At 35.0% G+C, this 27,819-nt stretch overlaps 1 protein-coding gene across 3 annotated transcripts in view; it reads right to left on the reverse strand.

Annotated features, from left to right (window-relative positions):
• The window catches only part of LOC126886409 (PTB domain-containing adapter protein ced-6), a 299,658-nt gene that overhangs the window by 18,354 nt on the left and 253,485 nt on the right, over window positions 1–27,819 (reverse strand). For all 3 annotated transcript variants that reach the window (XM_050653345.1, XM_050653344.1, XM_050653346.1), the window contains exon 3: window positions 20,480–20,719. In XM_050653345.1, the coding sequence (XP_050509302.1) occupies window positions 20,480–20,719 (240 nt within the window). The remainder of the gene's footprint in view (window positions 1–20,479; window positions 20,720–27,819) is intronic.

The raw sequence follows: 27,819 nt of genomic DNA on the forward strand, positions 1-27,819 counted from the left end.
GTCTCGAAGTCAACATTAAGAAAACTGAAGAAATGTGTATTGGAGGGACAAAGCAGTCCATTACATTAGACGACGGGGTATAAATTAAACACTGTGATTAATACAATTACCTGTGCATGAAGATAACTCAAGATGGAAGACTCGATGCTGCTGCGATAATGAAAAGACAGAATCATACAGGGTAGAAAAGCCATATCCATGATAAGCGGCATTCTGTGGGACCAAACAATATCTAAAGCGAACAAACAGCTCATATACAAACCATACTTAAAAGTGTAATCACATAATATGGCAGTGAAGTTTGGCCACTGAAACAAAGAACGGAGAAAATGTTACTAGTAACAGAAATGGACTTATGGAGAAGAGCAGCGGGCAAATCAAGAAGAGATCGGATACCAAATAATAATAATAATAACATCGTATGGCATTTTTGCCGGGGAGATCCTTTCGGACAGTTCCGGCGCCATTTACATCTTTAACCCTGTTTTAAGTAACTAGTGCCGATGTACACTAGCCCAGGGGGACCGACGGCTTAACGTGCTCTCCGAGGCACGGTGAGACGGCTCGTGTCATTATTGGAAATGAAAATGGTTTGTCTTTGGCAGGGCTCGAACCCACGTGCACTGGCGTATGAGGCCAGCGATTATGCCGTTACTCCACGGCCGCTCACGGATACCAAATGATACCAAATGAGAGAATACGAGAAATGATGAGAGTCACACATACAATGATTGATGACATAAAAACAAAACAGCTAGTATAGTACGGCCATGTACAGAGAATGTCAGATGACAGGATCCCTAAACAGATTTTGGCGTGGACACCACAAGGTAATTGAAAAAGAACTAGAGGAAAGAGAAATCCCTCCAGGTCGATGGTTAAACAGAGAAGAATGGCGGTTAGGAGTCGGAAGGCGTTGGAGAAAGCTGTAAATCGATAGTAGTAGTATGAAAACGGTGTGTATAACCCCCGGTATACACTGTTTTTTAATAACAAATTTAATAAAATTATAGCGATACGCTTTAATTACTATTTTTGCTAATTTTAATTTTAATAATTTTTCTCAAAACGAAATAATATGGGTCATATAAAAGTCACAGTTAATATATACAAACCAGATGCTAAGAAAGACACGGTTTTACGAAACGGAATGCATCCCCTAATCATATGTTTTTGGAGTGTTCAGTTTAATAAACTGAAGTCCCCATAAATTAATTACCATATCAGACCATTATGTCAACAACTCACTTTGGACATGCATTCGTTTTTAAAACTGCAGAAGTGTTTCTGTTTTTATACGCCACATCTTAATAATTTATTGCCCATCTGATCAGAGGGTAGAAACACAAACAGATTAGCGTCTGTGGCTTTCTTAACAGTCTCTTCACAGCATGTGAACCACGCGGACACACCCGACTCTCGCTCTCTTCCGAGACCTAAGCAAAACACCTTTTTGTTACCAAAATAAATAAATATTTTACTGTTCGTCGTTAACTTATTTTTATTATTTTTAATTAATTCCGTCAACTCACACCTACCGGAATATTGGTGACCCCGAGAACATTTAAAACGCCGCGAAAATTTAACAAATTAGTGCTAATTATATATTTTTGCCGATTTTTAAATACAGTGAGCATCGAAAATGACGGACAGTACCAGTGCCAACAACAGTGCTTCAGTATAACAGTGCTTCAGTTGATCGGATTTCAGTTAAACTCCCACCGTTTTGGCCCAACGATCTTGAAATTTGGTTCCTGCAAGTGGAAAACCAATTTACACTTGCAAACATAACAAGTGACGCAACAAAATTTAACTTCATAGTTGCTAATCTCGAAACAGTGTACATATCAGAAGTTAGGGACATCATTGTGTCACCACCAGCAACAGAGAGGTACGTAAAATTAAGGTCAGAGTTAATTAAGAGACTTAGTGCATCTCAACAACAAAAAATTAAAAGACTACTTGAGCATGAAGAACTGGGCGATCGACGACCTTCTCAATTTTTACGTTATTTTCAGTCTTTAGCAGGCACAACAGTACCAGATAATATTGTAAGATCTCTGTGGTTAGGTAGACTGCCATCGTCTACACAGGCTATCCTAGCTACTCAAGCTAAAGCTAGTTTATACGCAGTTGCCGAGCTAGCTGACACAATCTCCGAAGCTATAGCTCCTAGCGTCTATATTTCAAAAGCTTCCAACGCGCGCGAAAGTACCATCGATAAATTGACAGCCGAATTAGCTGAAATGAAAATTCAGCTAGCTAGTTTGTCGCAGGCTCAAGCACAAACTAACACATACCGTCGTAACCGCAGCAACTCAAGAGGCAGACCTTATCCTAGAGACAGGAGCTACAGCAGGGAACGTAATAGTGACATTTGTTAGTATCACTACCGTTTTGGTGACCAGGCTAAAAAGTGCTCTCCTCCGTGCAAACATCAGGGAAACATCGCGGGCAGTCGGTAAGTGCGGCATCCGATCGAAGTCCAAAGTCTCGCCGCCTCTACGTAACAGACTATGATACTAAAAAACAGTTTTTAATCGACACCGGTGCCGATCTGTGCGTTTTCCCGCGGAAATATGTACGGGGTGCACACGAAAAGACTTCATACGAATTATACGCGGCCAATGACACTAAAATCGCGACATACGGTTATGTGAATTTGACTTTAAACATCGGACTACGGCGTGATTTTACGTGGCGATTCGTAGTGGCGGAGATTTCAAAGCCTATCATTGGAGCTGATTTACTTTCCCATTTCGCTCTCCTAGTCGACATTGCTAACCAGTGCTTAGTAGACCGTACGACAACCCTTCGAACAAAGGGACACGTTAAAGAGTGTTTCGATGGCAGCGTAAAGACTATCGCGGAAGTGTCGCGTTGCCATGAACTGTTGCTACGATTTCCGGAAATCACGCGACCCGGCGGTATCGTGAAAGACATGCAGCATCAAACCAAGCACCACATCGATACAGATACAACACCAGGTCCACCCGTTTTTTCGAAGCCTCGACGATTAGCACCTGACAAACTGCAATGGGCTAAAAAAGATTTTGAAAATCTTCTACGGCTAGGCATCATAAGACCATCAAAAAGTAACTGGTCTACTCCACTGCATATGGTCCCGAAGAAAGGTGAGGAATGGAGACCCTTCGGAGATTATCGACGTCTAAATCAAAGAACAGTTCCAGATCGATATCCAATTCCGCACATCGAGGATTTCGGTCAGTCGCTAGCTGGTAAGACAATCTTCTCTACAATAGATTTAGTTAGAGCTACAACCAGATACCAGTAGCCACCGACGATACACCAAAGACCGCCGTTACCACACCGTTTGGGCTGTACGAGTATTTATATATGCCTTTTGGTTTACGAAACGCAGGACAGACCTTCCAGCGTTTCATAGATGAGATTTTACGTGGTCTAGACTTCGCCTACGCCTACATCGACGACATTCTCATTGCACCAGAATCCGAAGAGCAGCATATGTCGCATTTGGAAGAAATTTTCAAAAGGCTCAAGCAGTTCGGCGTTGTGATAAACCCAGCAAAGTGTCAATTCGGCAAAAACTAGATTACCTTTTTGGGATACACAGTATCAGATGGAGGACTCACACCTCCACAAGAAAAAGTAGCAGCTGCACAAAATTTCACTCATCCCAAAACAGTGAAAGACCTACGCAGATTCCTAGGTATGTTAAACTTCTACCGAAGGTTCATATCCAATGCAGCTGAGCTACAAGCACCACTACATGATGCCCTAAAAGGTAATGTCAAAGGAAAAGCACCAATCGAATGGACACCACAGCGAATCCAAGCCTTTGACGACTGCAAAAACAGTTTAGCTAACGCTGCTTTACTGAGCCACCCTGTAAACGATGTTGATATCTCCATCACTTGTGACGCTTCTGATTTTTGTGCTGGAGCTGTACTACAACAAAAAACGGATACAGACCTTTAGCTTTCTTTTCTAAGAAATTCTCACCTAGCGAAAAGAAATATAGTGCATACGACAGAGAACTATTAGCTATATATCTAGCCATAAAACACTTCAGACATATGATCGAAGGCAAGGACATAACGATATACACAGACCAGAAACCAATCACCTTCGCCTTTACTCAGAAGCTAGATAAATTTAGTCCTAGACATTTTTGATATTTAGACTATATAGGACAGATTTGTACTAACATTCAGCACATTTCTGGATTAACAAATATTGTGGCAGAAGCACTATCTCGAGTCGATAGCATCAAGAAAGATATCGACATCATGGACTTAGCTCTCGCACAAGAAACTGATCTAGAGCTGCAAACTTTTTTAAGTGAGAAAACGTCACTGCAAATGAAGAAAATACGCTTTTCCGAACAAAACGTGAGTTTGTACTGTGACATATCAACATCTACAGCCAGACCATTTGTACCGAAACCACTTCGAATGGCAATTTCTCGCACCATCCGTAACCTAGCACATCCCGGAATCAACAGTTCTGTGAAGATGATCACACAGCGATATGTTTGGCCATCCATTAAATCAGATGTGAGGAAATGGACTTGAGCGTGTATACAGTGCCAAAAATCGAAAATATCGCGCACCATTGTTTCACCTACTGGAAGTTTTCTACCACCTTCCAGCCGATTCGAACATGTCCACATAGACATTATAGTGATGCCGGTTTCAGAAGGAAACAGATACTGTCTAACATGCGTCGACCGTTTCACACGTTGGCCAGAAGCTTTCCCGATGCCTAATCAAAAAGCAGACACAGTAGCCAGAACATTTTTTTCTGGTTGGATAGCTCGTTTCGGCACTCCCAAGCGCATCACAACAGATCAAGGCCGACAATTCGAATCGCATCTTTTCAAATAAATCTGCATATTAACTGGAACTACCCATTTAAGGACAACCGCCTATCATCCTCGAGCAAATGGTATGATAGAAAGATTTCACCGACAGTTAAAAGCAGCAATTCGATGTCATGAAAACATCCGATGGACCGAAAGCCTACCTTCAGTGTTACTGGCATACGAGCAGCGTGGAGAGAATATTTAGGTACTTCAGCCGCCGAACTCGTGTACGGAGAACCATTGTGTTTGCCAGGTGAACTATTGTTTTCGTCGCAAAGAAACACCGACGACAGTGCTCACATATACCTAAAAACACTTCGAAACCATTTCGAAAACCTCCGTCCTACGCAACCGTCGCATCATGGATCCAAAAGCACCTTTATTTTCAAAGACATGAAAACTACCTCTCACGTTTTCATCCGCCGTGATACAATCAAAAGCAGCTTAGAAAACCCATATCACGGTCCTTTTCCTGTAGTCAAACGAGGTGACAAGACGTTTGTCGTCCGTGTAAATGGAAAAGAAACAACAATTTCCATAGACAGATTGAAGCCAGCGTATGAGTTTCACGAAAGTACCCATCACGAACCAGAAAAAATGATAGTATCCAACAAAACAAACAGCAGACCTAAGAGAAAGGCAAGATTTACTGGAAGTTATCAAGAAAGTGTAGGTTAACAGTGAATTCAGTGATTTTTTTCTCCTCGTATAAACATTGCGTTGTTTTATTTCCTGTTATTTGCAATTTTTCATCATATGTATATATTATGTATTATCTATCGTCTTAGTCTCTCGGAGGGGGGTATATAGCGATACGCTTTAATTACTATTTTTGCTAATTTTAATTTTAATAATTTTTCTCAAAACGAAATAATATGGGTCATATAAAAGTCACAGTTAATATATATATATATAAACCAGATGCTAAGAAAGACACGGTTTTACGAAACGAAATGCATCCCCTAACCATATATTTTTGGAGTGTTCAGTTTAACAAACTGAAGTCCCCATAAATTAATTACCATATCAGACCATAATGCCAACAACTCACTTTGGACATACATTCGTTTTTAAAACTGCAGAAGTGTTTCTGTTTTTATACGCCAGATCTAAATAATTTATTGCCCATCTGGTCGGAGGGTAGAAACACAAACAGATTAGCGTCTGTGGCTTTCTTAACAGTCTCTTCACAGCATGTGAACCACACAGACACACCCGACTCTCGCTCTCTTCCGAGACCTAAGCAAAACACCTTTTTGTTACCAAAATAAATAAATATTTTACTGTTCGTCGTTAACTTATTTTTATTATTTTTAATTTATTCCGTCATCTCACACCTACCGGAATAAAATGTAGAATATTTTTAATATACGGTAAAAATGAAGGCTCAAAAATCTAGCAAGACTTACAAAATACCTCTAGATTGACTGTTTGGGCAAATACAGTTGTCAATTGTTTATGTATTTTAATTTGGAAACTCTCAAAATTAAAGAACTTTTTATGATCTACAAGTTTTATTTGAGCCATTTTTGTCTAAAATGTATAAGAAACGTTTTATAGGCAAAAACATAGTAAAATCAGCTGTACGTCTTCACGGAATTTTTATCAGCTCATAGTCCTCATATTATACTTTTTAGAACCTTCAAATATCTAGGCAGTGGCGTAGCTAGTATGGGTGACACCCGAGGCGGTAGTCGATGGTGTCACCTCAAATCCTAAAAATAAATATTATTAAAATCAACGGAAATCCGATAAACGTATGTTTTGAATAATGAAAAAATTATAAATTATAATTAATGAACTCGTAGTAAACAGTACTGATATAACAGTTTATTTATTTTTTGTTTTACATTAGGTGAATGAATTAAAATATTTTTTCTAGCTTCACTAGTAGTCATCACAGAAAATGACGGAGTCGAAGAAAGCTGGGCAAAAATTAAGTCTAATATCTTAGCCTCAGCCAAGGAAGTTCTTGGTGAAAGAAGCATTAATAAAAATAAATCGCTTCCAAGACAAAGAACTCCATGGTTTTGCACAGAAGTGAAGGAAAAATGTAAAGAGAAGAAAAAAGCCTACCTAAAATACATGTCAACTAAAACACAAGAGGCATACGATAATTATAAGACCATAAGAAACGAAACACATTCAGTAGTAAGAAGAATAAAAAACGATCACTGGGAACGTTTTTCGAAAGAAATGGAACATGATTTTTATGGTCTCCAAAAGGAAATATGGCGCTTTATAAGAGGTCAAAGAATGGAGGTAAAGGAACTAATAGAACCAAAACACATAGAAAAGGACACATGGATTGACTATATAAAAAAGCTTTATGCAGAGGAAGAACAAATAATGCTAGAACCGGAAACACCAGAAATTACCACAGATGAAGATGTTAATATAAGTGCACAGGAAGTACGAAAAACACTCGAAAAGCTGAAGAACAGAAAAGCTGCAGGTAAGGATGGAATACCAAACGAACTACTGAAATATTGTGGAGCAGCAATGACAGAACAATTAACAACATTAATTAACAAAATCATAAAACACGGTAAAATACCGGAAGAATGGAGAACGAGCGAACTAATCCTACTATTCAAAAAAGGAGATAAAAAGCAGCCAGAGAACTACAGAGGTATCAACTTGTTAAATACTACCCTAAAACTTACAACTAAAATCTTACAAGACGTAATGAATCAGAGGATAAGTTTAGCAGATGAACAACAGGGTTTTCGTACTGGAAGATCGTGTACAGATGCAATATTCGTCATAAAGCAAATTACTGAGAAATCACTAGAGTATAATAGACCAGCATTTCTATGTCTGATTGACTTAAAGAAAGCATTTGACAGAGTAAGACTCAGGGATGTAATCCACCTTCTGTATAATAGAGAAATCCCTCTAGATATCATAAAAACTATTGAGAACATCTACCAAAATAACAAGATGGAAGTCAGAATAGATGGACAACTTGCAGAACCTGTAGATATAGGCAGCGGAATAAGACAGGGAGACTCATTGACTCCTCTGCTTTTCAATTTAATCATGGATGAAATCATCAAAAACGTCAACAAAGGAAGAGGATATAGAATGGGAAACAAAGAAGTAAAAATACTCTGCTACGCAGACGACGCAATATTGATAGCCCAAGATGAAGATAGTCTGCAAAGATTAGTCCACAGATTTAACATAAGAGCAAAAGAATTCAATATGACAATTTCATCTCAAAAAACTAAAACTTTAGTAATCAGTAAAGAACCAATCAGATGCAAAATAGAAATTGATGGTATCAGTATTGAACAAGTAATGGAAGTAAAATACCTTGGAATTACATTGTCAAGTTACAAAGAAGTTAGACAAAGAAGTGAGAAATCAAGTACAAAAAGCAAATAGATTGGCAGGATGCCTTAATAACACTATATGGCGAAACCGACATATTAACACTGAGACGAAGTCAAGAATTTATAAAGCCAGTGTAAGACCAATAATGACATATGCATCAGAAACAAGACCCGATACAGCCACAACACAAAGACTACTGGAAACGGCAGAGATGAGAGTACTGAGAAGAATTACAGGAAATACACTGAGAGATCGAAAGAGGAACGAAGATATTAGAAGACAATGTAACTTACAGTGTATAAACGAATGGACACTAAATAGAAAAAAAGAATGGAACAACCACATAACCAGAATGGGGGAGACACGTGTGGTCAAAATAGCACGAGATAAATCACCAATCGGTAGAAGAAGCATCGTCCGTCCGCGCAAAAGATGGAGTGACAACCTTCCATAGAGGTATCAATCCGCCAATGAACAAGCAGAATTGCTTATAAAGAGGAAGAAGAAGAAGAAGAAGAAGACTAGTAGTCATGTCGCCGGTGGGGGTACAACGGCCTCCTTAATTCAGATGGACTTACCCAAGTTTTTTTATGTATTTTTACCCGTAGAACACGAGTTTTTTGGGTAACAGTCGATCCGGATGTCGATAAGATTGTTATAAACAAAGAACTTGAGGAATCACATAACAGGGATTTTTCGCAAAATAAAACATGTTTTTGTATTTTTTGGGCCATTCTAAGCAAAAAATGATTTTACAAGTTTTTTCGTAGGATGCATAGTTTTCGACATAAACGCGGTTGAACTTTCAAAAAATCGAAAAATTGCAATTTTTGAACCCAAATAACTTTTGATTGAAAAATAAAATAGCAATTCTGCTTACCGCATTTGAAAGTTCAAGTCAAATTCTATCGGTTTTGATTACTTTCATTGCTAAAAATTATTTTTTTTATTGTAAAACAAAGCTATAAACACATAGTGATTGAATGATGTTTTCAATGCATTTCTCATTTGAAATTGAACGACTAGGCGCGCATACATACAATTTCTACGTAGATTAAGTATATTAAAACGCATGCATTGGACACGGGAAACACTATATGTTTATGGCTTTGTTTAACAAATAAAAACTTAATTTTTAGCAATGCAAATAATCAAAACCGATAGAATTTGACTTGAACTTTCAAATGAAGTAAGCAGAATTGCTATGTTATTTTTTAATCAAAAGTTATTCGGATTCAAAAATTGCAATTTTTCGATTTTTTTAAAGTTCAACCGCGTTTATGTCGAAAACTATGCATCCTACGAAAAAATTTATAAAATCATTTTTGGCTTATAACGGCCCAAAAAATACAAAAAAATGTTTTGTTTTGCGAAAAATCGCTATTATGTGATTCCTCAAGTTCTTTGTTTATAACAATCTTATCGACATCCGGATCGACTGTTACCCAAAAAATTCGTGTTCTACGGGTCAAAATACATAAAAAAACTTGGGTAAGTCCATCTGAATTAAGGAGGCCGTTGTACCCCCCCTGGCGACAGGACTATAGGGGCAAACTCTGAAATTACATTTTCTATGTATAAACATTTTCAATTTTTTTGCAACACGAAATTGCAGCAGCTGCATAATACTCTGGTTAAATCGGAGAATGCAGGAAGAGTCTATACCGGTTTCGGAGGTTTTTCTCCTCTTCAGTAGTCCCATATCCTCTTCTCTTTGAATTCCTCAGGTATCATACTTTGGGCCTTTCCGAAGTAGCACAGAAAACGACAATAAATATGTATGGTATGGGAACGATATTTATTGTCGTTTTCTGTGCTACTTCGATTGATAACTTATTTTGTTTTTTGGTAGATGGCTCTAGTTCATCCGCGGCATTTCATTCTTTGCAATTCGGAAAGGCCCAAAGTATGATACCTGAAGAAATCGGAGAAAAGAGGATATGGGACTACTGATGAGGAGGAAAAAACCTCCGAAACCGGTATAGACTCTTCCTGCACTTTAACCAGAGTATTATGCATCTGCTGCATTTTCGTGCTGCAAAGAAATTGAAAATGTTTATACATTTTAATTCATTTACTCTTTTGTCGAGTACTAAGGAATCTTTCTTGTTGGAACTTTTACCACGCTGAGCAGATGGGTTGTGAATTATTTAAAATTCTCTCATCTTAATTTCCTCGGCATCCTGTATGATTTATAATTTTTGAAAATCTCGGGAGGTTGTAACCAAAGAAAATATTCCACCTGTTGTCAATCTGGCGGTATGGGAACGATATTTATTGTCGTTTTCTGTGCTACTTCGATTGATAACTTATTTTGTTTACATTTTCTGTGCCAGGCATCTGTGGCAAGAAACAAAACAGCAGGCAACAAAAGCAGCGAGAATATCTGGTTTTCTGAGGGATATAATCTGGCGGAATAAATATATGAGCACCGAAAGCAAAGTCCCAATTTATAAGCCATGTGCTAGACCCGTACTGACATACGCAGCTGAGACAAGGGCCGAGACAACAAAGACCAAACAAATAATGAGAACAACAGAGATGAAAATCCTAAGATCTATAAGAGGTATCACACTCAGAGATATAATACGAAACGAAGATACACTGAGAGAGCTAGGCGTTCAAGACGTAATGAGATGGACAAGAGCACGACGACGCATGTGGAGAGACCACCTAGATCGGATGGACGCTGAACGTATGGCGAAATGGGCGAAGACACAGAAGCCCAACACCAAAGCGATCCATAGGAAGACCCAAAAAACGATGATACGAGAGCTGGCAGTCCGGATCGCAGCAAAGACTGTAACAGAAGAAACAGTACATAGTCCTATTAAAAGAAGAAAAACAAGACTTATGTTTTGTATTGCATTTTCGATAGTTAATAAACCCAGGTTATTTAGCCTTGTTTTCGTCATTGCTGCTGACAAGTAATTATTGATTAATTTTAGCTTACTAAAACTTCTCTCACATGAAGCAACAAATGGTCATAAACAATTTTAATGCAACCATTCAGTTTGGGAGGGATTCCATGAAATCCCATTCAAATTCTCTCACAGCTAATCATTTAGGGGCTGTAATATTGATCGCTTGTAAAGGTCTTCTGAGTCTTGGTATTTCTAGCAGGAGGTCTGCTTCTGATACCTACCTCTTCATGGTAAAATCACGAAATGTTGAAACAGCTGATTTTAACTGTTGCTGTTCGTTAAAAGAAACTACAGCTAACCCATTAGATGTAGCAATATTGACCGCTTGTAAATGTCTTCGGAACCTTGGTATTTTTAGCAGGAGGTCTGCTTCTGATACCTACCTCTTCATGGAAAAATCACAAAATGTTGAAACAGCTAATTTCAATTGTTACTGTTCGTTAAAAGCAACTACAGCTAACCATTTAGATGCGGTAATTTTGACCGCTTACGCGCTTGTAAATGTCTTCTGAGCATTTTTAGTATTTCTAGCAGGAGGTCGGCTTCTGATACCTACCTCTTTATGGTAAAAGTCACAAAATGTTGAAACAGCTAATTTCAACTGTTCACTGTTCGTTAAAAGCAAAGTGTGTCTGCACAACTTCAACCAATAAAGCCACATCATGAATGGACTTTGATCTGGTTTCGAGTTCAACCATAGATATATAATATTCTAGATTGCGCCTTACGATCTTAAAATGGGTGACGGTTGCGACAGAGATAAATGAGCCTATTTGGTCGGTAGTCTCTTTCTAATTCAAGGGGAGTATCGACGACGTCACTATCCTACTCTGTCGTCGAGTATTTTAGATGGTTTGACAGTTCGAGCGGACGGCGACGAGAACAGGGCCTCGATTTTTGACCCTTCGCTTCGTTATCGAACGTATTCGCTTCGTATCTGTTTAGTATAGGTAGCGCATACGTTCGATAACGAAGCGAAGGGTCAAAAATCGAGGCCCTGGTCGTTTGTCTTCGGACGTGGATAATCCTGGTTCGAATCCCATACCAATCTTTACTTTTTTTATTTTTTATTTAATCAATATTGCGTTTATTAGATAGATATTATTACATCTCTAAAGTAAATATATGCAAAGAAATATATAACAAATAAGAAAAACTGTGTAGGTACCTATAGATTTTTAAAAATATAAAAGCCAATGTTATTTTTATTAATAAGTTAATTGTAGAATAGTATAAAGTAATTGTTAAAAATATTCGTAAAAAATTACCAATAATTAATATCAACATAACGTACCATCGATTTATTAATTGAATCGGTCATTTCAAAAGCAACATGAGTCACATATTCCTAATTTTACAGAAGAGAAAAGAAAACTAACTATATAGTCGAAAGATGGATGAAATGGATGACATCAAAATTCAGAGTTATATTATTGTAGTTTTGTTCCTAATGTTTTTACTGGACTGGTGTCGTTTTTGCACACAACGTTTATCTTAAAGGAGTCTATTCCTCTCAAAAAGTTAGTTTATGAAAATTGTGGACTTTGCTGTTTTTGAAATGACCGATTCAATTATAAGTAATTAGACATTATTTTTATTAATGAAACTATTGTTACAATTTTTTAAAAAAGTAGAAGCAAAACAAACATTTACATCATTCGAATAAGGACGAATTTATATTAATAACGAATGACTTTTATTTTACTATGCAGTTCACAAATTATGTATTCCAATATTAACTTACTATACATACATTTATTATCTGCTAGATTTGCTTAGGTCCATTTTTCAGATGTAAAAATATCTAATAAACGCAATATTGATTAAATAAAAATAAAAAAAGTAAAGTTGGATAGGATTTGAACGACGATTATCTACGTCCGAAGACCAAAGACCATTTCCCGTCACCACCCGCTCCAACTGTAAACACATATTACTCGATAAAGTGGGATATTCACGTCGTCGATATTCCCCTTAAATTAAAAAGAGACTACCGACCAAATAGGCTCATTTATCTCTGTCGCAACCGTCACCCATTTTAAGATCGCAGGGCGCAATCTAGAGTATTATATATCTATGAGTTCAACATTGATAGGTTAGTTAAAATATTCCAACATATCTTTTTAAAGTTCGGCTCGAAGTATGAGTCCTGTTGTATCGGTAGCTAACTCACGATCAATTCGTTTTGACGTGGAATTCGTTTTTCGGTGGGAATGTCGTCGTCCTCATATTTTTTCGTGGCAAAATCTATTGCTTCATCTATAATATGACCACGTTTTTCTCCAATATAAAGACGAAGTGCCCTATTTTGGTCGCTGATTGATCAACGGTTATGCCTTTACTTTGCAATTCAATCTGAAAAATATTTATTTCTTTTAGTACATCATTCCAAAAGAAAAGATAACAGAGAAATGTGAAATTACACACAGCGGGCATAAGGTTGGGTAGCAACTCAGGTGTCTAAATTTTCCTCATATTTCCTCAATGACATATTTCCTCAATTGCAGCAACAACACTATCAAAATGTTCTGCCAATACTTTAACTGCAGCATAGTAAGCACTTCCCAACAGCTAGTGGAAGCAAAAAAAATTTAAAAAAATTGCCTCTACAGTTCCGAAAAATGTTATACAAGATGTATTTTGTGCAAAAGTATGATGGCCACATAAATTATTAAAATTATCTATACATCCAACGAAAATGGCCTGTTTGTTTTTTTTTGCTTTAATAATACACTCCTGGCCAAAAAAATGGGACACCTTAAAAATGTGTCATTTTTGATGTCTAGAATCTCCTAAACCTGTTGTCCGATTTTAGTGATTTTTTTAATATGGTATAGCCTTATTCTCTAAGAACATGGATGTAGTAATAGTGTTGCTGAACATGTAAATGCCATTGTATACCGGGTGTAACAATAATACTGTGTTTTTTCCTGAAAGTGCGTAACACTCTGTGGAATATTCTAGCATTTAAAAAATATTGAAATTAAAACTTAATTGTAGCCTTTCCTAACATTCTGCTTTTTGACTCATTCACTTATGTTGGATAATAAAAAAGTTAGGTACTTACAACTAACCATGTTCTTCATCAATACGGGGTGTTTCCAAATAAGTGCGACAAACTTTAAGGGTTAATTCTGCATGAAAAAATAATGACAGTCTGCTTTATAAACATATGTCCGCAAATGCTTCGTTTCCGAGATACGGGATGTTGAATTTTTTCTTACAAACTGATGATTTATTTATTGCTCTAAAACCGGTTGAGATATGCAAATGAAATTTGGTAGGTTTTAAGAGGTAGTTATTTCACATTTTTTGACATACAACTAAAAATTTTATATTCGCCATTGGCGTGCATACAGGTAATATGACCGGGTAATATGACCCGTATGCACGCCAATGGTGAATATAAAATACATAATTGTACGCCAAAAAATGCGCAATGACAGCCTCTTAAAACCCACCAAATTTCATTTGCATATCTCAACCGGTTTTAAAGCAATAAATAAATCGTCAGTGTGTAAGAAAAAATTGAACACCCGGTATCTCGGAAACGAAGCATTTGCAGACATATGTTTATAAATCAAACGGTCATTATTTTTTCATGCAGAATTATTCCTTAAAGTTTGTCGCACTTATTTAGAAACACCCTATCCCTATATTGATGAAGAACATGGCTACTTGTCAAAGTACCTAATTTTTCATTATCCAAAATAAGTGAATGAGTCAAAAATCATAATGTTAAGAGAGGCTAGGGCCAGGCACGTAGCCAAGGGAGGGGTCCATGGGGTCCGGACCCCTCCCAAAACTCTCTCGGCTTTGGTACTAAGACAGCAAGTTTATCCCCAAGTTATTTTTTTTTTTGAAAAAGTGAACGAAATTATTATTATTTTTTACTAGGAGTATCTCTGTTTTTATTCAGTCTAGGTACGGATCAACTTATATCCAATTTAAACATCAGATTTACCAAAAACGAAAGTATTCTATCAGCATTTCAAATTATTTTACTTTTACTTTTTATCGAAGATTAGGGACCAGGTGTACTCTTTTCTACGGAATCCTATATTTCGTTAGTACTCACTAACATCACCAGGGACGCTAAAATGATATTAAAGATACAATTGTGAAATAAGATATTAAAAACAATTTACTAGAGTAAGATTGTCGTCATATATGTAGATGTTATATCTCACCCTAGTAAGTTATTTTTAATATCTAATTGCACCATTGTATCTTTAATATCATTTTAGTGTCCCTGATGATGTTAATGACTACTAACGAAATATACGATTCCGTTTTTTACATTCGTATTTTACATCTTGCACTTAGTACTTAGTAGAAGTAATTTGAAAAATTTTAAAAATGTAAGTTTTACATAGTTAAAATATTTTAAATGATAAAATAAGAACAAATTGCAATTTTTGAAATATTAACCCTAGAGTACTAATATGATTTGAATATCCTTTAATACTAATACATCGTAACTAATACATATACGACATTGTTTAAAACACATTTAAAAAAAACCTAAATTTATATTCCCACATAGTTATGAAGTTTAATAAAATTATAATATATTAAGGTCTGCATAAATGTTATTATCTCCTAAGAAAATGGACATACTGGACAGCAATAATTATTCTTGTTGTGTTGTTCACAGATTGCTCGTTTACACTGTACACAAAAGTTTGTTGTCATGTCATTCTTTAGACGGCTACGGCATAAGTAGCATACTGTCCGTTTTCTTTTGATAGGATTATTCGGCTGAGAAACTGATTGTATATTTAGGATTTCGTGCAGATTTCGAGTATCTCCTGTCGAATATTGCGCGGTAAATTTGTTAATGTTTAATCATTTGCGCATCTATGACTCAGCAAGGCTTTTGCCCAAATCAAACATAAACTGAGAGTGGAAAACTGGCTTCCTATTTGTTTTGTGCGAATTATGGCAGTGTATGGCAATGGTGCGAGGCAAATGGTGCGGGGCAAATGGTGCGGGGCAAATGGTGCGAGGCAAATGGTGCAAGGCAAATGGTGCGAGGCAAATGGTGCGAGGCAAATGGTGCGAGGCAAATGTAGCCACGTTCGAACAACTTTCATTTTACATATTAAATTTGACTGTTAAGACGGCAGATAATGTTTTCATCCAAAGTATATTTCATAGAAATTTAAAGTTAGTTTTTAATATTATAAAAATGGTGCGATGCAAATGGTGCAAGGCAAATGGTGCAAGGCAAATGGTGCGTGGCAAATGGTGCGTGGCAAATGGTGTGAGGCAAATAGTGCGAGGCAAATGGTGCGAGGCAAATGGTGCGAGGCAAATGGTGCGAGGCAAATGGTGCAAGGCAAATGGTGCGAAGCAAATGGTGCGAAGCAAATGGTGCGAGGCAAATGGTGCGAGGCAAATGGTGCGAGGCAAATGGTGCGGGGCAAATGGTGCAAGGCAAATGGTGCGAGGCAAATGGTGCGGGGCAAATGGTGCGGGGCAACTGGTGCAAGGCAAATGGTTCGAGGCAAATGGTGCGAGGCAAATGGTGCAAGGCAAATGGTGGGAGGCAAATGGTGCGAAGCAAATGGTGCGAGGCAAATGGTGCGAGGCAAATGGTGCGGGGCAAATGGTGCAAGGCAAATGGTGCGAGGCAAATGGTGCAAGGCAAATGGTGCGAGGCAAATGGTGCGGGGCAAATGGTGCGAGGCAAATGGTGCGGGGCAAATCGTGCAAGGCAAATGGAGCGAGGCAAATGGTGCAAGGCAAATGGTGGAAGGCAAATGGTGCGAGGCAAATGGTGCGAGGCATATGGTGCGAGGCAAATGTAGCCACGTTCGAACAACTTCCATTTTGCATATTAAATTTGACTGTTAAGACGGCAGATAATGTTTTTACAGAAAGTTACAATTTCCACAGCAGCATCAATTAGTGCCTGGGCAACATAAGGAAATTTCCATTTTCCTTTTAATTTTACTTTTAAAATTTTGAAGTGGGATATGTTCTACTCTAAAATGCCGAAAGAGTTTTACCCATCTTTTGTCAAGTTCTACTTTCTCATTGTTCCATTTTTCCAATTTTTCTTCATTTAAATATAAATTTACTCTTCGATTTTCTTCAAAGAGAAAATTGTCATTAATATCTTTTACTTCCTTATTACAAATCCGACTGCTGAAGAAACTTCTTTCCATTCAATTTTACTGTTTTAGAAGGGTCCATTTGAAACAATTTAATGCTCTAAAGTTCACTAGCCATTCCATCCATTCACAATGAGTATAAAATTATACAAATGAGTACTTTCAGAGTACAGAATTTGAAAAGAGTACAGTTAACGAAAAAAGTGTACAAAACTCAGTAAATGAGTACAGTTGGCCACCTTATTTTCAAGCACTACAAGAAGTATTGGCAGCATTATACACATAAAATCGATCGTTTCTCTGTTATTCCAAGTTGAATACACCAATTTGAGCATGTAGCAAAAAATCAAACTTTTTCACCTACCATATCTCTTTTTCGATCATAACTAGAAGATTTATGAAGGCAAGTGTGTCTTTGTTTTTTTATAACCTACAAAAATGTTTTATACGGTTTTTTTAGTTAGATGCATATTTTTTAAGGTATTGGAAAAAAACCGTTCGAAAAGGTGTTATGTTTCAATGAAAATGACCAATTTTCAACCACGAATAACTCAAAAAGTATTGAGTTTTCAAAAAAAAAATTATAGAGCAATCTTTGCTTAGAATTAGGTTCTCTAGCGAATTCCGTGGTTATCTTACCAAAAAATTTTCCACCCCTGGGAAGGGGTGGGAACTTGGGAACTACCCCCAAGATAAAAGCACACATCGGCATAGGGTAGACTTTGAATTAGGAGATGAGTAGAGGCTATTCCCAAAATTTCATTAAAATCCATGCAGTAGGATAGAATTCGGAGGTAATATCCTATTCTTGCTCCCATTGACTGGCGTAATTCTGATTTTTTTAATAAATGATTATACAGTGATGAGCGAGCTACAGTATTTCTCATGATCATCTTTCAGTGCGTCACAGTTTTTCGATTTCTTTCTAACGCATTAAATTGTATGTGACAGAAAAAAAGGCACGTCGGTGATTACATTTCGTCGGTGACATTTTTATAACAGTTATTCTAGTTGTCGATAGATGGTGCCATAATAAAAAAATATTTTTTTTGAAGATATTCTTCTTTAGCGGCGAATCGATTGAGGGTAAAATTTGATTGATCCGCGCGCATGCGCACACCGACAGTATGGTATTAGTCGTTATACGGGCTCTGATTGGGTGTTGAAATTTTGAAATGATCTGTCAATAATTGTTCAATATGCAGGTTATCGGTAAACAAAAATATTGTATAATATTAGTTTTTATTGATGTGTGGACAGAAATAAAATCAAATTTATAATTATAGTGACTTTTTAAATAGTTTTGAAAAGCCGCAGGTACGTAATTCTAAATGTTTCAGTTGGAAATACCTAATAGTTTCAATACCTCTCTATTTGGAAAATGTAAACAAAATAATGTAGTTACCTATTAGTAGGCAATGCTTTAATTTACATAATCTGATTACGAACAAACTTTCTACAAATCTTCATCTCATATATCGTTTTCTTACTCTATATTTTGTTGTATTTTATTTCGACAAAAATCAAACTAATAATTTTATTAAATTCATATAAATTTATGGTGTAAACGTTAAGTTTGTGTATATTCCCACATGACGTATACGCGAATGTGGTGCAGTTTGAAATGCCGTCAACTTTCGTACGGCGCGGTAGACGTGAAGTGGGTTCAAGCCCCAAGCAAGTTATTATTTTTTTATTTTTTTTATAGATTTTATGATTGTACGTTTATTATTATATAATTTTTGAATGTATTCTTCTTTTTTGAAAGTGGTAGATAAGAAAGTTAGTTTGATTTTTAAATAAAATAAGTACAAATATCCTTTTAAGTATATTTACTTCGTTTAAATTACCTATTATATAATAGACGAATATCTTCTTACGTGCGTACAAAGTACACACACATTTTTTTAATTAGATAATAATATTACAAATATAATCTGTATAATTTATAAGACTATACAAATCAAAGAAAATACCATTTTATAAATGCAAGAAACACATTAGATTTGTTTTTATTCCAAATTGAAAATAAAATGTGACAACTGTCAGATTTAACTAAAATATCATGTTAGAATAAATGTCATAAATGTATATTATCACGGACTTACCCATTTTCCTATCATTTGTTACGCACTGAAAAATGATCATGAAAAGGACAATAATAACCGGTAAAATAGCACAAAAGATGGAAAACGTATTAAGTTGTGAGATAAAAAGGAATGAAACTAATCGAGTTAAGAAATTTAGCGACATTATCCTATACATTTGCATTATGTTGATTGTTTCCCACCTTTAGACGTATCGCACGAGTTTGTACCACTGTCATAGTGACAGTTTTAGTTGACGTACTTCTTTGATATGGGTAAAGGTGGGAAACAATAAATTTAATATAATAAATGATGGCTTTGCTTGTTTTCGATTCAGAGGGTTGCACACCCGCTAGACAGGCTGTTTCTACCATTTCAGGCGTCTTCAGTAGCTTTTGTTAGCGTGCACACACTAATAAATATAATGTATATTTATTGGTTAATATCGCTAAATTTCCCAACTCGACTAGTTTCATTTCTTTTTATCTCACAACTTAATACACGTTTTCCATCTTTTATGCTATTTTGCCGGTTATTAGCGCGCTCATCACTGTATGCGCTAATAACCGGCAAAATAGCACAAAAGATGGAAAACATAATACATTGCGAAACAAGAAAAAAATGTAAAAATTTACCGTACCTACCATGCCAATGTCCATTAGTTGTCGAGGCATTAGCTAAATAAAAAAAAAACTAGTGGAGATGGAAATGATCGTTATAAACGTAATAATTGACATTACATTACATAGTTTCCCACCTTTAGATGTATCCGAGGAGTATGACAACTGTCACTGTGACAGTGGAATTTTATAAAATACTCCTGTCACAGAGGTCTAAAGGTAGGAAACTATGTAATGTAATGTTATTTTATACGTTTATAACGATCATTTCCACCTCCACTAGTTTCATCTCTTTTTGTTTCGCAAGGTATTATGTTTTCCATCTTTTGCGCTATTTTGCCGGTTATAAGCGCCGTCATCACTGCATATTAAAAAAGATGCGATGTGTGTAGCTATGTGCCAGGCGAGGTGTGATGCTCCACTATGTTTCTACACTTAAACTTCAAATATCTCTGTATAAGATTTTTAGGTGAAATAAATTATTTTTCCCAGATATACTGGTGTATTAACACTGCCTCTGTATGGTTATGAAAACAAGACTCACCTTGATTCGGTTGCTTTGCTATGAATGAAAAGAATCTCTTCTCGCCTTTATCGTCCGCACAATACGATATCCTGTGCAACGGGAACTGGTGCATGATATTGTGACTCCTAGGTTCTTGAATGGCGACGCCATCGATACTTATAGTTAGTTCGACTTTTCTAGTTTTGGCACCACTTTCACTCTTCTTTAATTGCTGGTTAAATCGCAACTTACGTATACCTTCCTTGACTACTTCTATACCTAAAATTATGAAAAAGTACGTGAATATAGAGAAGGTAAACAGAACTTCTATCATTATGAGTAACGGAATGCATAAACCGACATTATCGATATTACATATGAGATTAAGTGATTGTAAGGTGTGAGCTACACTATAACTTTTGTGTTCGATATATTTATAATAGATAAAAAAGATAAATTTTAGTTTGTGGAACTGGGGTATACTCAAGGTCAAATTTAATATAATACATCCATTATGATAGGTAAATTTTTGTATATTTTATAAAATATAGGGTAATCGTATAACGAGTATAATATGGGAAAATGTACTAAGAACATAAAAACTAGTAATGGAATAAGTATAAATCACTATCACAATAGGCAAAATCAGTCGAAAATAAATTGATGACTCTATAGTCTGCTTTTTAATCTTCCTGATGTTCATGTTCTTCAAATGATGAATTCAGAACGTCTGCTCATAAGCATCATAAAGAAGAGAAAAACAGAATACTTCGGCCATATAATTCGAGGACCTAAATACCATCTGCTTCTCCGTATAATACAAGGAAAAGTGGAGGGAAAGAGATGAATTGATCGAAAGAAACTTTCCTGGTTGCGTAATATTAGACAATGGTGTGGCTGCACAGTAGAAGAATTATTTCGCGCAGCAGCCGATAGAGAGAGGTTTCAGTAAATTGTAAACATGATGATGGCCAACGTCTGAATACAGACACGGCACCTAAAGAAGAAGATGTTAATGTAAAATGTAGTACATAGAGTTATCGTGAAACAAACATATCAACATCGTTTTTAAACTCACGAACACGAAAAACACGCAGCCTATGAATATATGATAAAAATTTCGTAAAAAATAAAATATACTATAACTATAATAAATACAAGCTGTTAAACGAATATACTAAGAAACGACTGACAGAGTAATAGTCTAGGGCGCATCTGTTTTGAGATGGACGTTGAGAGGTGACTCAAATTTTTTTGCAGAAATTGCTTGAAAATAACTCAAATAATAATATTTAAGTTATCCTCCCACTCAAAATGGTCCGGAACATTGTTTAAATAATCAAAATGTCAAAATATGAAGGAAAAATTCGATTTATTTTTGGTTTTTTGATTATAACTTTTAAACTGTTCATTTCTGAGAAAAGTTGTACTGACATAAAAGTTGCTTAATTAAATTTCCTACAATATAGAATTGGTTAAAAATTTAAAAAATAGTCACCCTTAGGTGACTAAACTTAGGACCTTCATATTTTACCCAGAAAAACTTTATGATATAGTAAAATAACACTGTAAATTTCATTAGGATCGGTTTAATAGATTTTGCAAAATATATTTTGCAATCCAGCTTTCGCAACAAAAAATTCATTTTTTTAAAATGTTGCAGGACTGAAAATAAAGCAGATAGCAAGTTGAACTTTTTTTTGCTTATAGAAGTGTACTGTACCTTTCATCTGCAATTTGCAAAATTAAAATCGATTAATTACCACGGCGGCGTCAGGAAATTTTTTAAATAAACATTAATTTTTGATGCTACGCGCAGGACAGCGGTGTTCGATTCACACCAAAATTTCTTCCAATCTTTATCTAATATATTATTTTCTTACTCTATATTTTGTTGTATTTTAATATTTTAATTCCTCAAAAATCACACTAATTTTATTATTGTTTGTGAAATATTTTTTAAACAATTGGATATGTTTAAAAATAATAAACTTTTATTCTCTAATTTAAAATATATGAACAAAGAAAGTTTTTGTTACAAAAGTGTTATTTCAAAGGCTAGAGTATGTGTTTTTATTTTGCAATAAACAAATTTATTTATTTATATCGAAATGAATTAAAAATTAAAATGTATCAATCATTATCAAAGGTCATTGGAATGCCCAATCAGAGCAAACTATCCGCTGTCCTGCGCGTAGCACCAATAATTAATGTTTATTTAAAAAAATTCCTGACGCCGTGGTAGTTAATCGATTTTAAATTTGGAAATTGCAAATAAAAGGTACAGTACACTTCTATACGTAAAAAAATTTCAACTTGCTATCTGCTTTATTTTCAGTCCTGTAACATTTTGAAAAAATGAATTTTTTTTTGAGAACGCTGGATTGCAAAATTCATTTTGCAAAATCTATTGAACCGATCTTAATGAAATTTACAGTATTGTTTTAATGTATCATAAAGTTTTTCTGGGTGAAATATGAAGGTCCTAAGTGTAGCATGAATGGTTGAAAAACGTAAAATGCGAATACTTTTTTTTGGTATGGTTTTTTCGCAATTATGCAACAAGCGTGACTATTTTTTAAATATTTAACCAATTCTATATTGTAGAAAATTTAATTACGCAATTTTTATGTCAGTACAACATTTCTCGAAAATGAATACTTAAAGTTATAATCAAAAAACGAAGAAAAAAATCGAATTTTCCCTTCATTTTTTGACATTTTGATTATTTAAACAATGTTCCGGACCTTTTTGAGAGGGAGGATAACGCAAAAATTATATTTTAATTTATTTTCAAGCAATTTCTGCAAAAAAATTTGAGTCACCTCTCAACGTCCAAATGTACTAATATTTTTACAGATGCGCCCTGGTCTATAAAGATAAAAGGGAGAATGTCTCAAGGGATTGCAGTAAATAAAGGACTCAAAAAAGGATGTTGTGCGTCGCCAACTCTTTTTATTAAAATTTACTTAAAACAAACCATCAAAACATGGGAAAAGCAACGGAATGGGGATACCCCTAAACGACCAAATACAGGTTGTAGTAGATATTAGCGCAGAATCACGAAGACATGGTCATAATCTATATTCTTCTACGGAATCTAAGGAAGGAGGTTGTCCGCGGTCGGCCGATACTTCTTGCCATCAATTTCTATCGGAGCACACTAGTTCGCTCCCAAGGTCAAAAAACCCTCTTAATTACATACTAGTTCGCTCCGAAAACCATAACCTAGTTCGCTCCCGTGGTTAAGCGGAATAAGTATTTATCGTATTAAGTTCTAGGAAAATTAATATCACAAAAATTGGTAGATACTGTGACGTCTGTATTTTATATTAAAAATTTTATAAAATATTGGTTGTTACATATTTATGTAAATATATGAGACAGTGCAATAAGATTATTTAGATTTAGCCCAATAAATGACCGTTTTATAGTGTAATTTTCGGAGTTACTACTGATTTTAGTTCTAGTTTTAGTTCTAGATTTAGGTTCTACTTATCCTCCACTTCAAAGCTGGACTAGTGTCGTTGGTTGCTTTTAATTGAGGGTGAAAAATCATATGTTTGAAATAAGTCCAGAAATGGATAAATTGACTAATTCTAAGCAACGTTTGCTCTATAGAGTTTTTTAACGAAGTTAATACTTGTTTGACTTCTTGTTTGACTACTTGTTTGATTTAAATAAAATAAAAAATGTTTATTTTGCAACAACAAAAAAAAAACACTTTTTCAGGCGGTTTTTCCCAAATACGTTTTTCTATACACTGCCAAGGTTTCTATACACCCCTCTTTCTTATCGTAAAATTTCAGGTAGACTACTAATTACAAATCTTTTCAAAAACATATATCACTTGTAATTTCTTACACGGAAAAACGTAATCAATTATTGAACAAGGGAATACGAGCTCTAACATCATAATACTTTAGTAATAATATCGTTATTAACTAAGAAGTAGTTTTATATTTAGGTAAATACAAAGTTTGAGATATATTTAATAAATTTTTATTAATACAATGAATCAAAGTATCTACCTGCTTTATGAAGGCAACATTATCTATTTACGCTGAGCCTGGCTTTTTACTATTATTCGTTGTGCACCCAGTAAAGGCATTGTTCAACTACATTTTCTAAAGAAATATATAGACTAAGAGCCGCTATAGGCGAAATTTCTTAATCATTTTAGGCACGATGGGACCCTATAACTTAAATAGTAGAACCTAAAAGAAAACGTTTGAACACTGTGCCGTCACTTTCAGTGGCACATCAAACTTTCCACTTATGGACGGGATAAATAAATTAAAAGTTACCCTCCCTTACTAACAGAATTAATTTTTTTTAATTTTTTTTTAATTTTTTTAAGTTCTATGTGATTAACACATAGGATTCAGCGTAATTTTAACCCACCACCATGTTCCCGCTGCCCCCACCATCAAAAACTTCATTTTTCGTTTTTATTTTTTTTGGTGGGATGCAATCAATTTTAAAATTTCAAAAAAATTCACACGCATAGCTGAGGCTTTTATAAAACATGCCTATTTTTTATAGACCCATAGGTAGAGTGTACATAACCTCAAAAAATTAAAAGGAATTTTTTTTCAAAAAAGCGTATAACTTTTTTTTGAGGAATAGCTGCAGGTCTAATTTTTTCTTAATCTTGTGTGTTTTATCAAACACTATATTTTTAATTTTTTTCAGATTTTTCTGTAAGGCTCCCCACCTTCAAAAATCCGAAAAACTGTTTTTGGGGGATTTTCCCTATTTTATAGACTTCATAATATATCAAATCAATTTTGTTTTTATAGGTTATATGTAACTTGAAGTAACTGAGTCCTTTAGAATATTTAAAAATCAGGAAAACAAGTTCAAACCCCCCAAAACCCCCTTTAAAAACAGTTTTTTGAATTTTTGAAGGTGACCAGCGTTACAGAAAAATCTGAAAAATTAGAAATATAGTGTTTGATAAAATACACAAGACTAAGAAAAAATTAGATCTGCAGCTATCCCCAAAAAAAAAGTTATATACTTTTTTACAAAAAAATTTTTTTTTGAGGTTATGTACACTCAACCTACAGGTCTATAAAAAATAGACGTGTTTTATAAAAGCTTTAGCTACGCGTGTGAATTTTTTGAAATTTTAAAATTGATTGCATCCCACCAAAAAAAAATAAAATCGAAAAATAAAGTTTTTGATGGTGGGGGCAGGGAGAAGGGGGTGTTGGGTTAAAATTACGATGAATCTTATGTCTTAATCACATAGAACTTAAAAAAAATGAAAAAAAATTAAATTCTGGTAATGAGGGAGGGTATTTTTTAATTTATGTATCCCGTCCATAAGTGGAAAGTTTGATGCGCCACTGTAGACGCATGTGCCACTGAAAAGTGACGGCACAGTGCTCAAACGTTTTCTTTTAGGTTCTACTATTTAAGTTATAAGGTCCCGTCGTGCCTAAAATCATTAAGAAATTTCACCTATAGCGGCTCTTAGTCTAATATGGCCGGAGCGAATTTACCTATGCCCCTTTTCTGTAGGGTATTAAAATCTGACCGCTGGAGCGAACTAGTATATGGCCATTTCAATTTTACATCTGATTGTTTCTTTACTGATTACTACCTACTATTGTTTTGGTTTTCTGAGATGAAATTTTTAATGAAATTCCATGTATATTTTTATATTTTTAAAAGCTCTTTAACAACCTTATCTCAACGAATTATGTAGGATCTATTATGTTATGAATAATACAGGGTGAAATTTTGAAATTATACCTACAGTATGGAAACCACTTATGGAATAAAATTGTTAGTGCCCTTATTTTATAAAAAATATAAAAAAAACCTGGCACCCGTGAAGTTCAGTGGATCAATAGATGAACAGATAATGAAGCAGTACAGCCATTTTCAGCAGGCCTAACCTAAGGTAGTCTGTAGGCTAGTGGGAAATTCCAAGAACTAGATGAACTAACACAAAAAATGTAAAACTGGTATTGGTGCCATATCATCGCAGAATACACTGCGAAAGAGTTACACGACAGAGCAATCAGCTACACGAAAAATAAAAACAAAGCAAAAACAGAAAAAAGAAGCTTATTCTACAACCTTAGTGTCAATTTTACTTCCGTTTTTCTTTTGTTACACTTATTTACAAATAAAATAAAAAAATATGAAAAAAAAATTTTTAAAAAACGCTTTCCTTTAGTTACGAGTGACTAAAATTGAAAATATTATAAAAAATCAACTGAAAAACAAAAAATAAAAAAATTTAAACTCGAAGGATTATTCGAAAAAAAACTGTTAGACATATTTACAAGATGTTTAGACAAATATACAAAAATCTCACACATTCGTTAAAAAATTGAAAAAATCTAACACATTCGTTAAAGAAAAGCGTGGGGCGCGAAAAGTAAAAAAGTATTAGGTCTTAGGCCACATATAAAATTATTATTTATGACCACACCGTTGAAACTTTTTGTACCTGTTATTTGGGTGGTGTCGGACAAATTTGGAGCTTGGCGCATTATGGTAGTGGGGCGTTTGTCTGTCAAGCGGTCACGAAGTTGTCAATTTTATGCAAGAAAAAAATTTATAACCACATTGGTCATTTTATTTTAATCAATGGTTTTTATCATATAAACAGCGAAAACAATTTTGTCGGACAAAAATATTGGGGCATATGACCCGTCGGACACGCTAGATATGTCAAATTTATGAAAATAATAAATTTATTACCACATGGATAATTTTAACGGTATCTACCATAAAACCTTTTTACAATAATGTGGTAACCTTGTCGGACAATTTTCACGGGGTATATGCGCAGTCGGATGCGCCAAAGATGTCAATTTCCTGGATTTTTTTTATTTATTAGCACAGGTGTCATTTTTATTTTGTACTGTTTTTTTACATTTGTAATGCATATTGGAACACTTGTCGGACAAGAATAATGGGGCGTTTTGGTACAATTTAAAAAAAAGTAATTTTTATACATTTTTGACTTCATATTATATTACGTATTTTTCGGCTCATATTACCCGTATGCGCGCCAATGGAGAATATTAAATTTTTAACTCTAGTTAAAAAATGTGCAATAACTACCTCTTAAAACCCACCAAATTTAATTTGCATATCTCAACCGGTTTTAAAGCAATAAATAAATCGTCAGTTTGTCAGAAAAACTTCAACACCCCCTATCTCGGAAACGAAGCATTTGTGGACATACGTTTTTCTCGTAAAGTAAACTGACTTTATTTTGTCATGCAAAATTACTCCTTAAAGTTTGCCATACTTATTTAAAAACACCCTGTGTCTACGAAAAACATGGCTAGTTGTTAAAGTCGTTAACTTTTTATTATCCAACATAAACGAATAAATGAAAAAACAGAATG

This window comes from Diabrotica virgifera, chromosome 6, assembly GCF_917563875.1.
Source record: "Diabrotica virgifera virgifera chromosome 6, PGI_DIABVI_V3a".
Lineage (NCBI taxonomy): Eukaryota > Metazoa > Arthropoda > Insecta > Coleoptera > Chrysomelidae > Diabrotica > Diabrotica virgifera.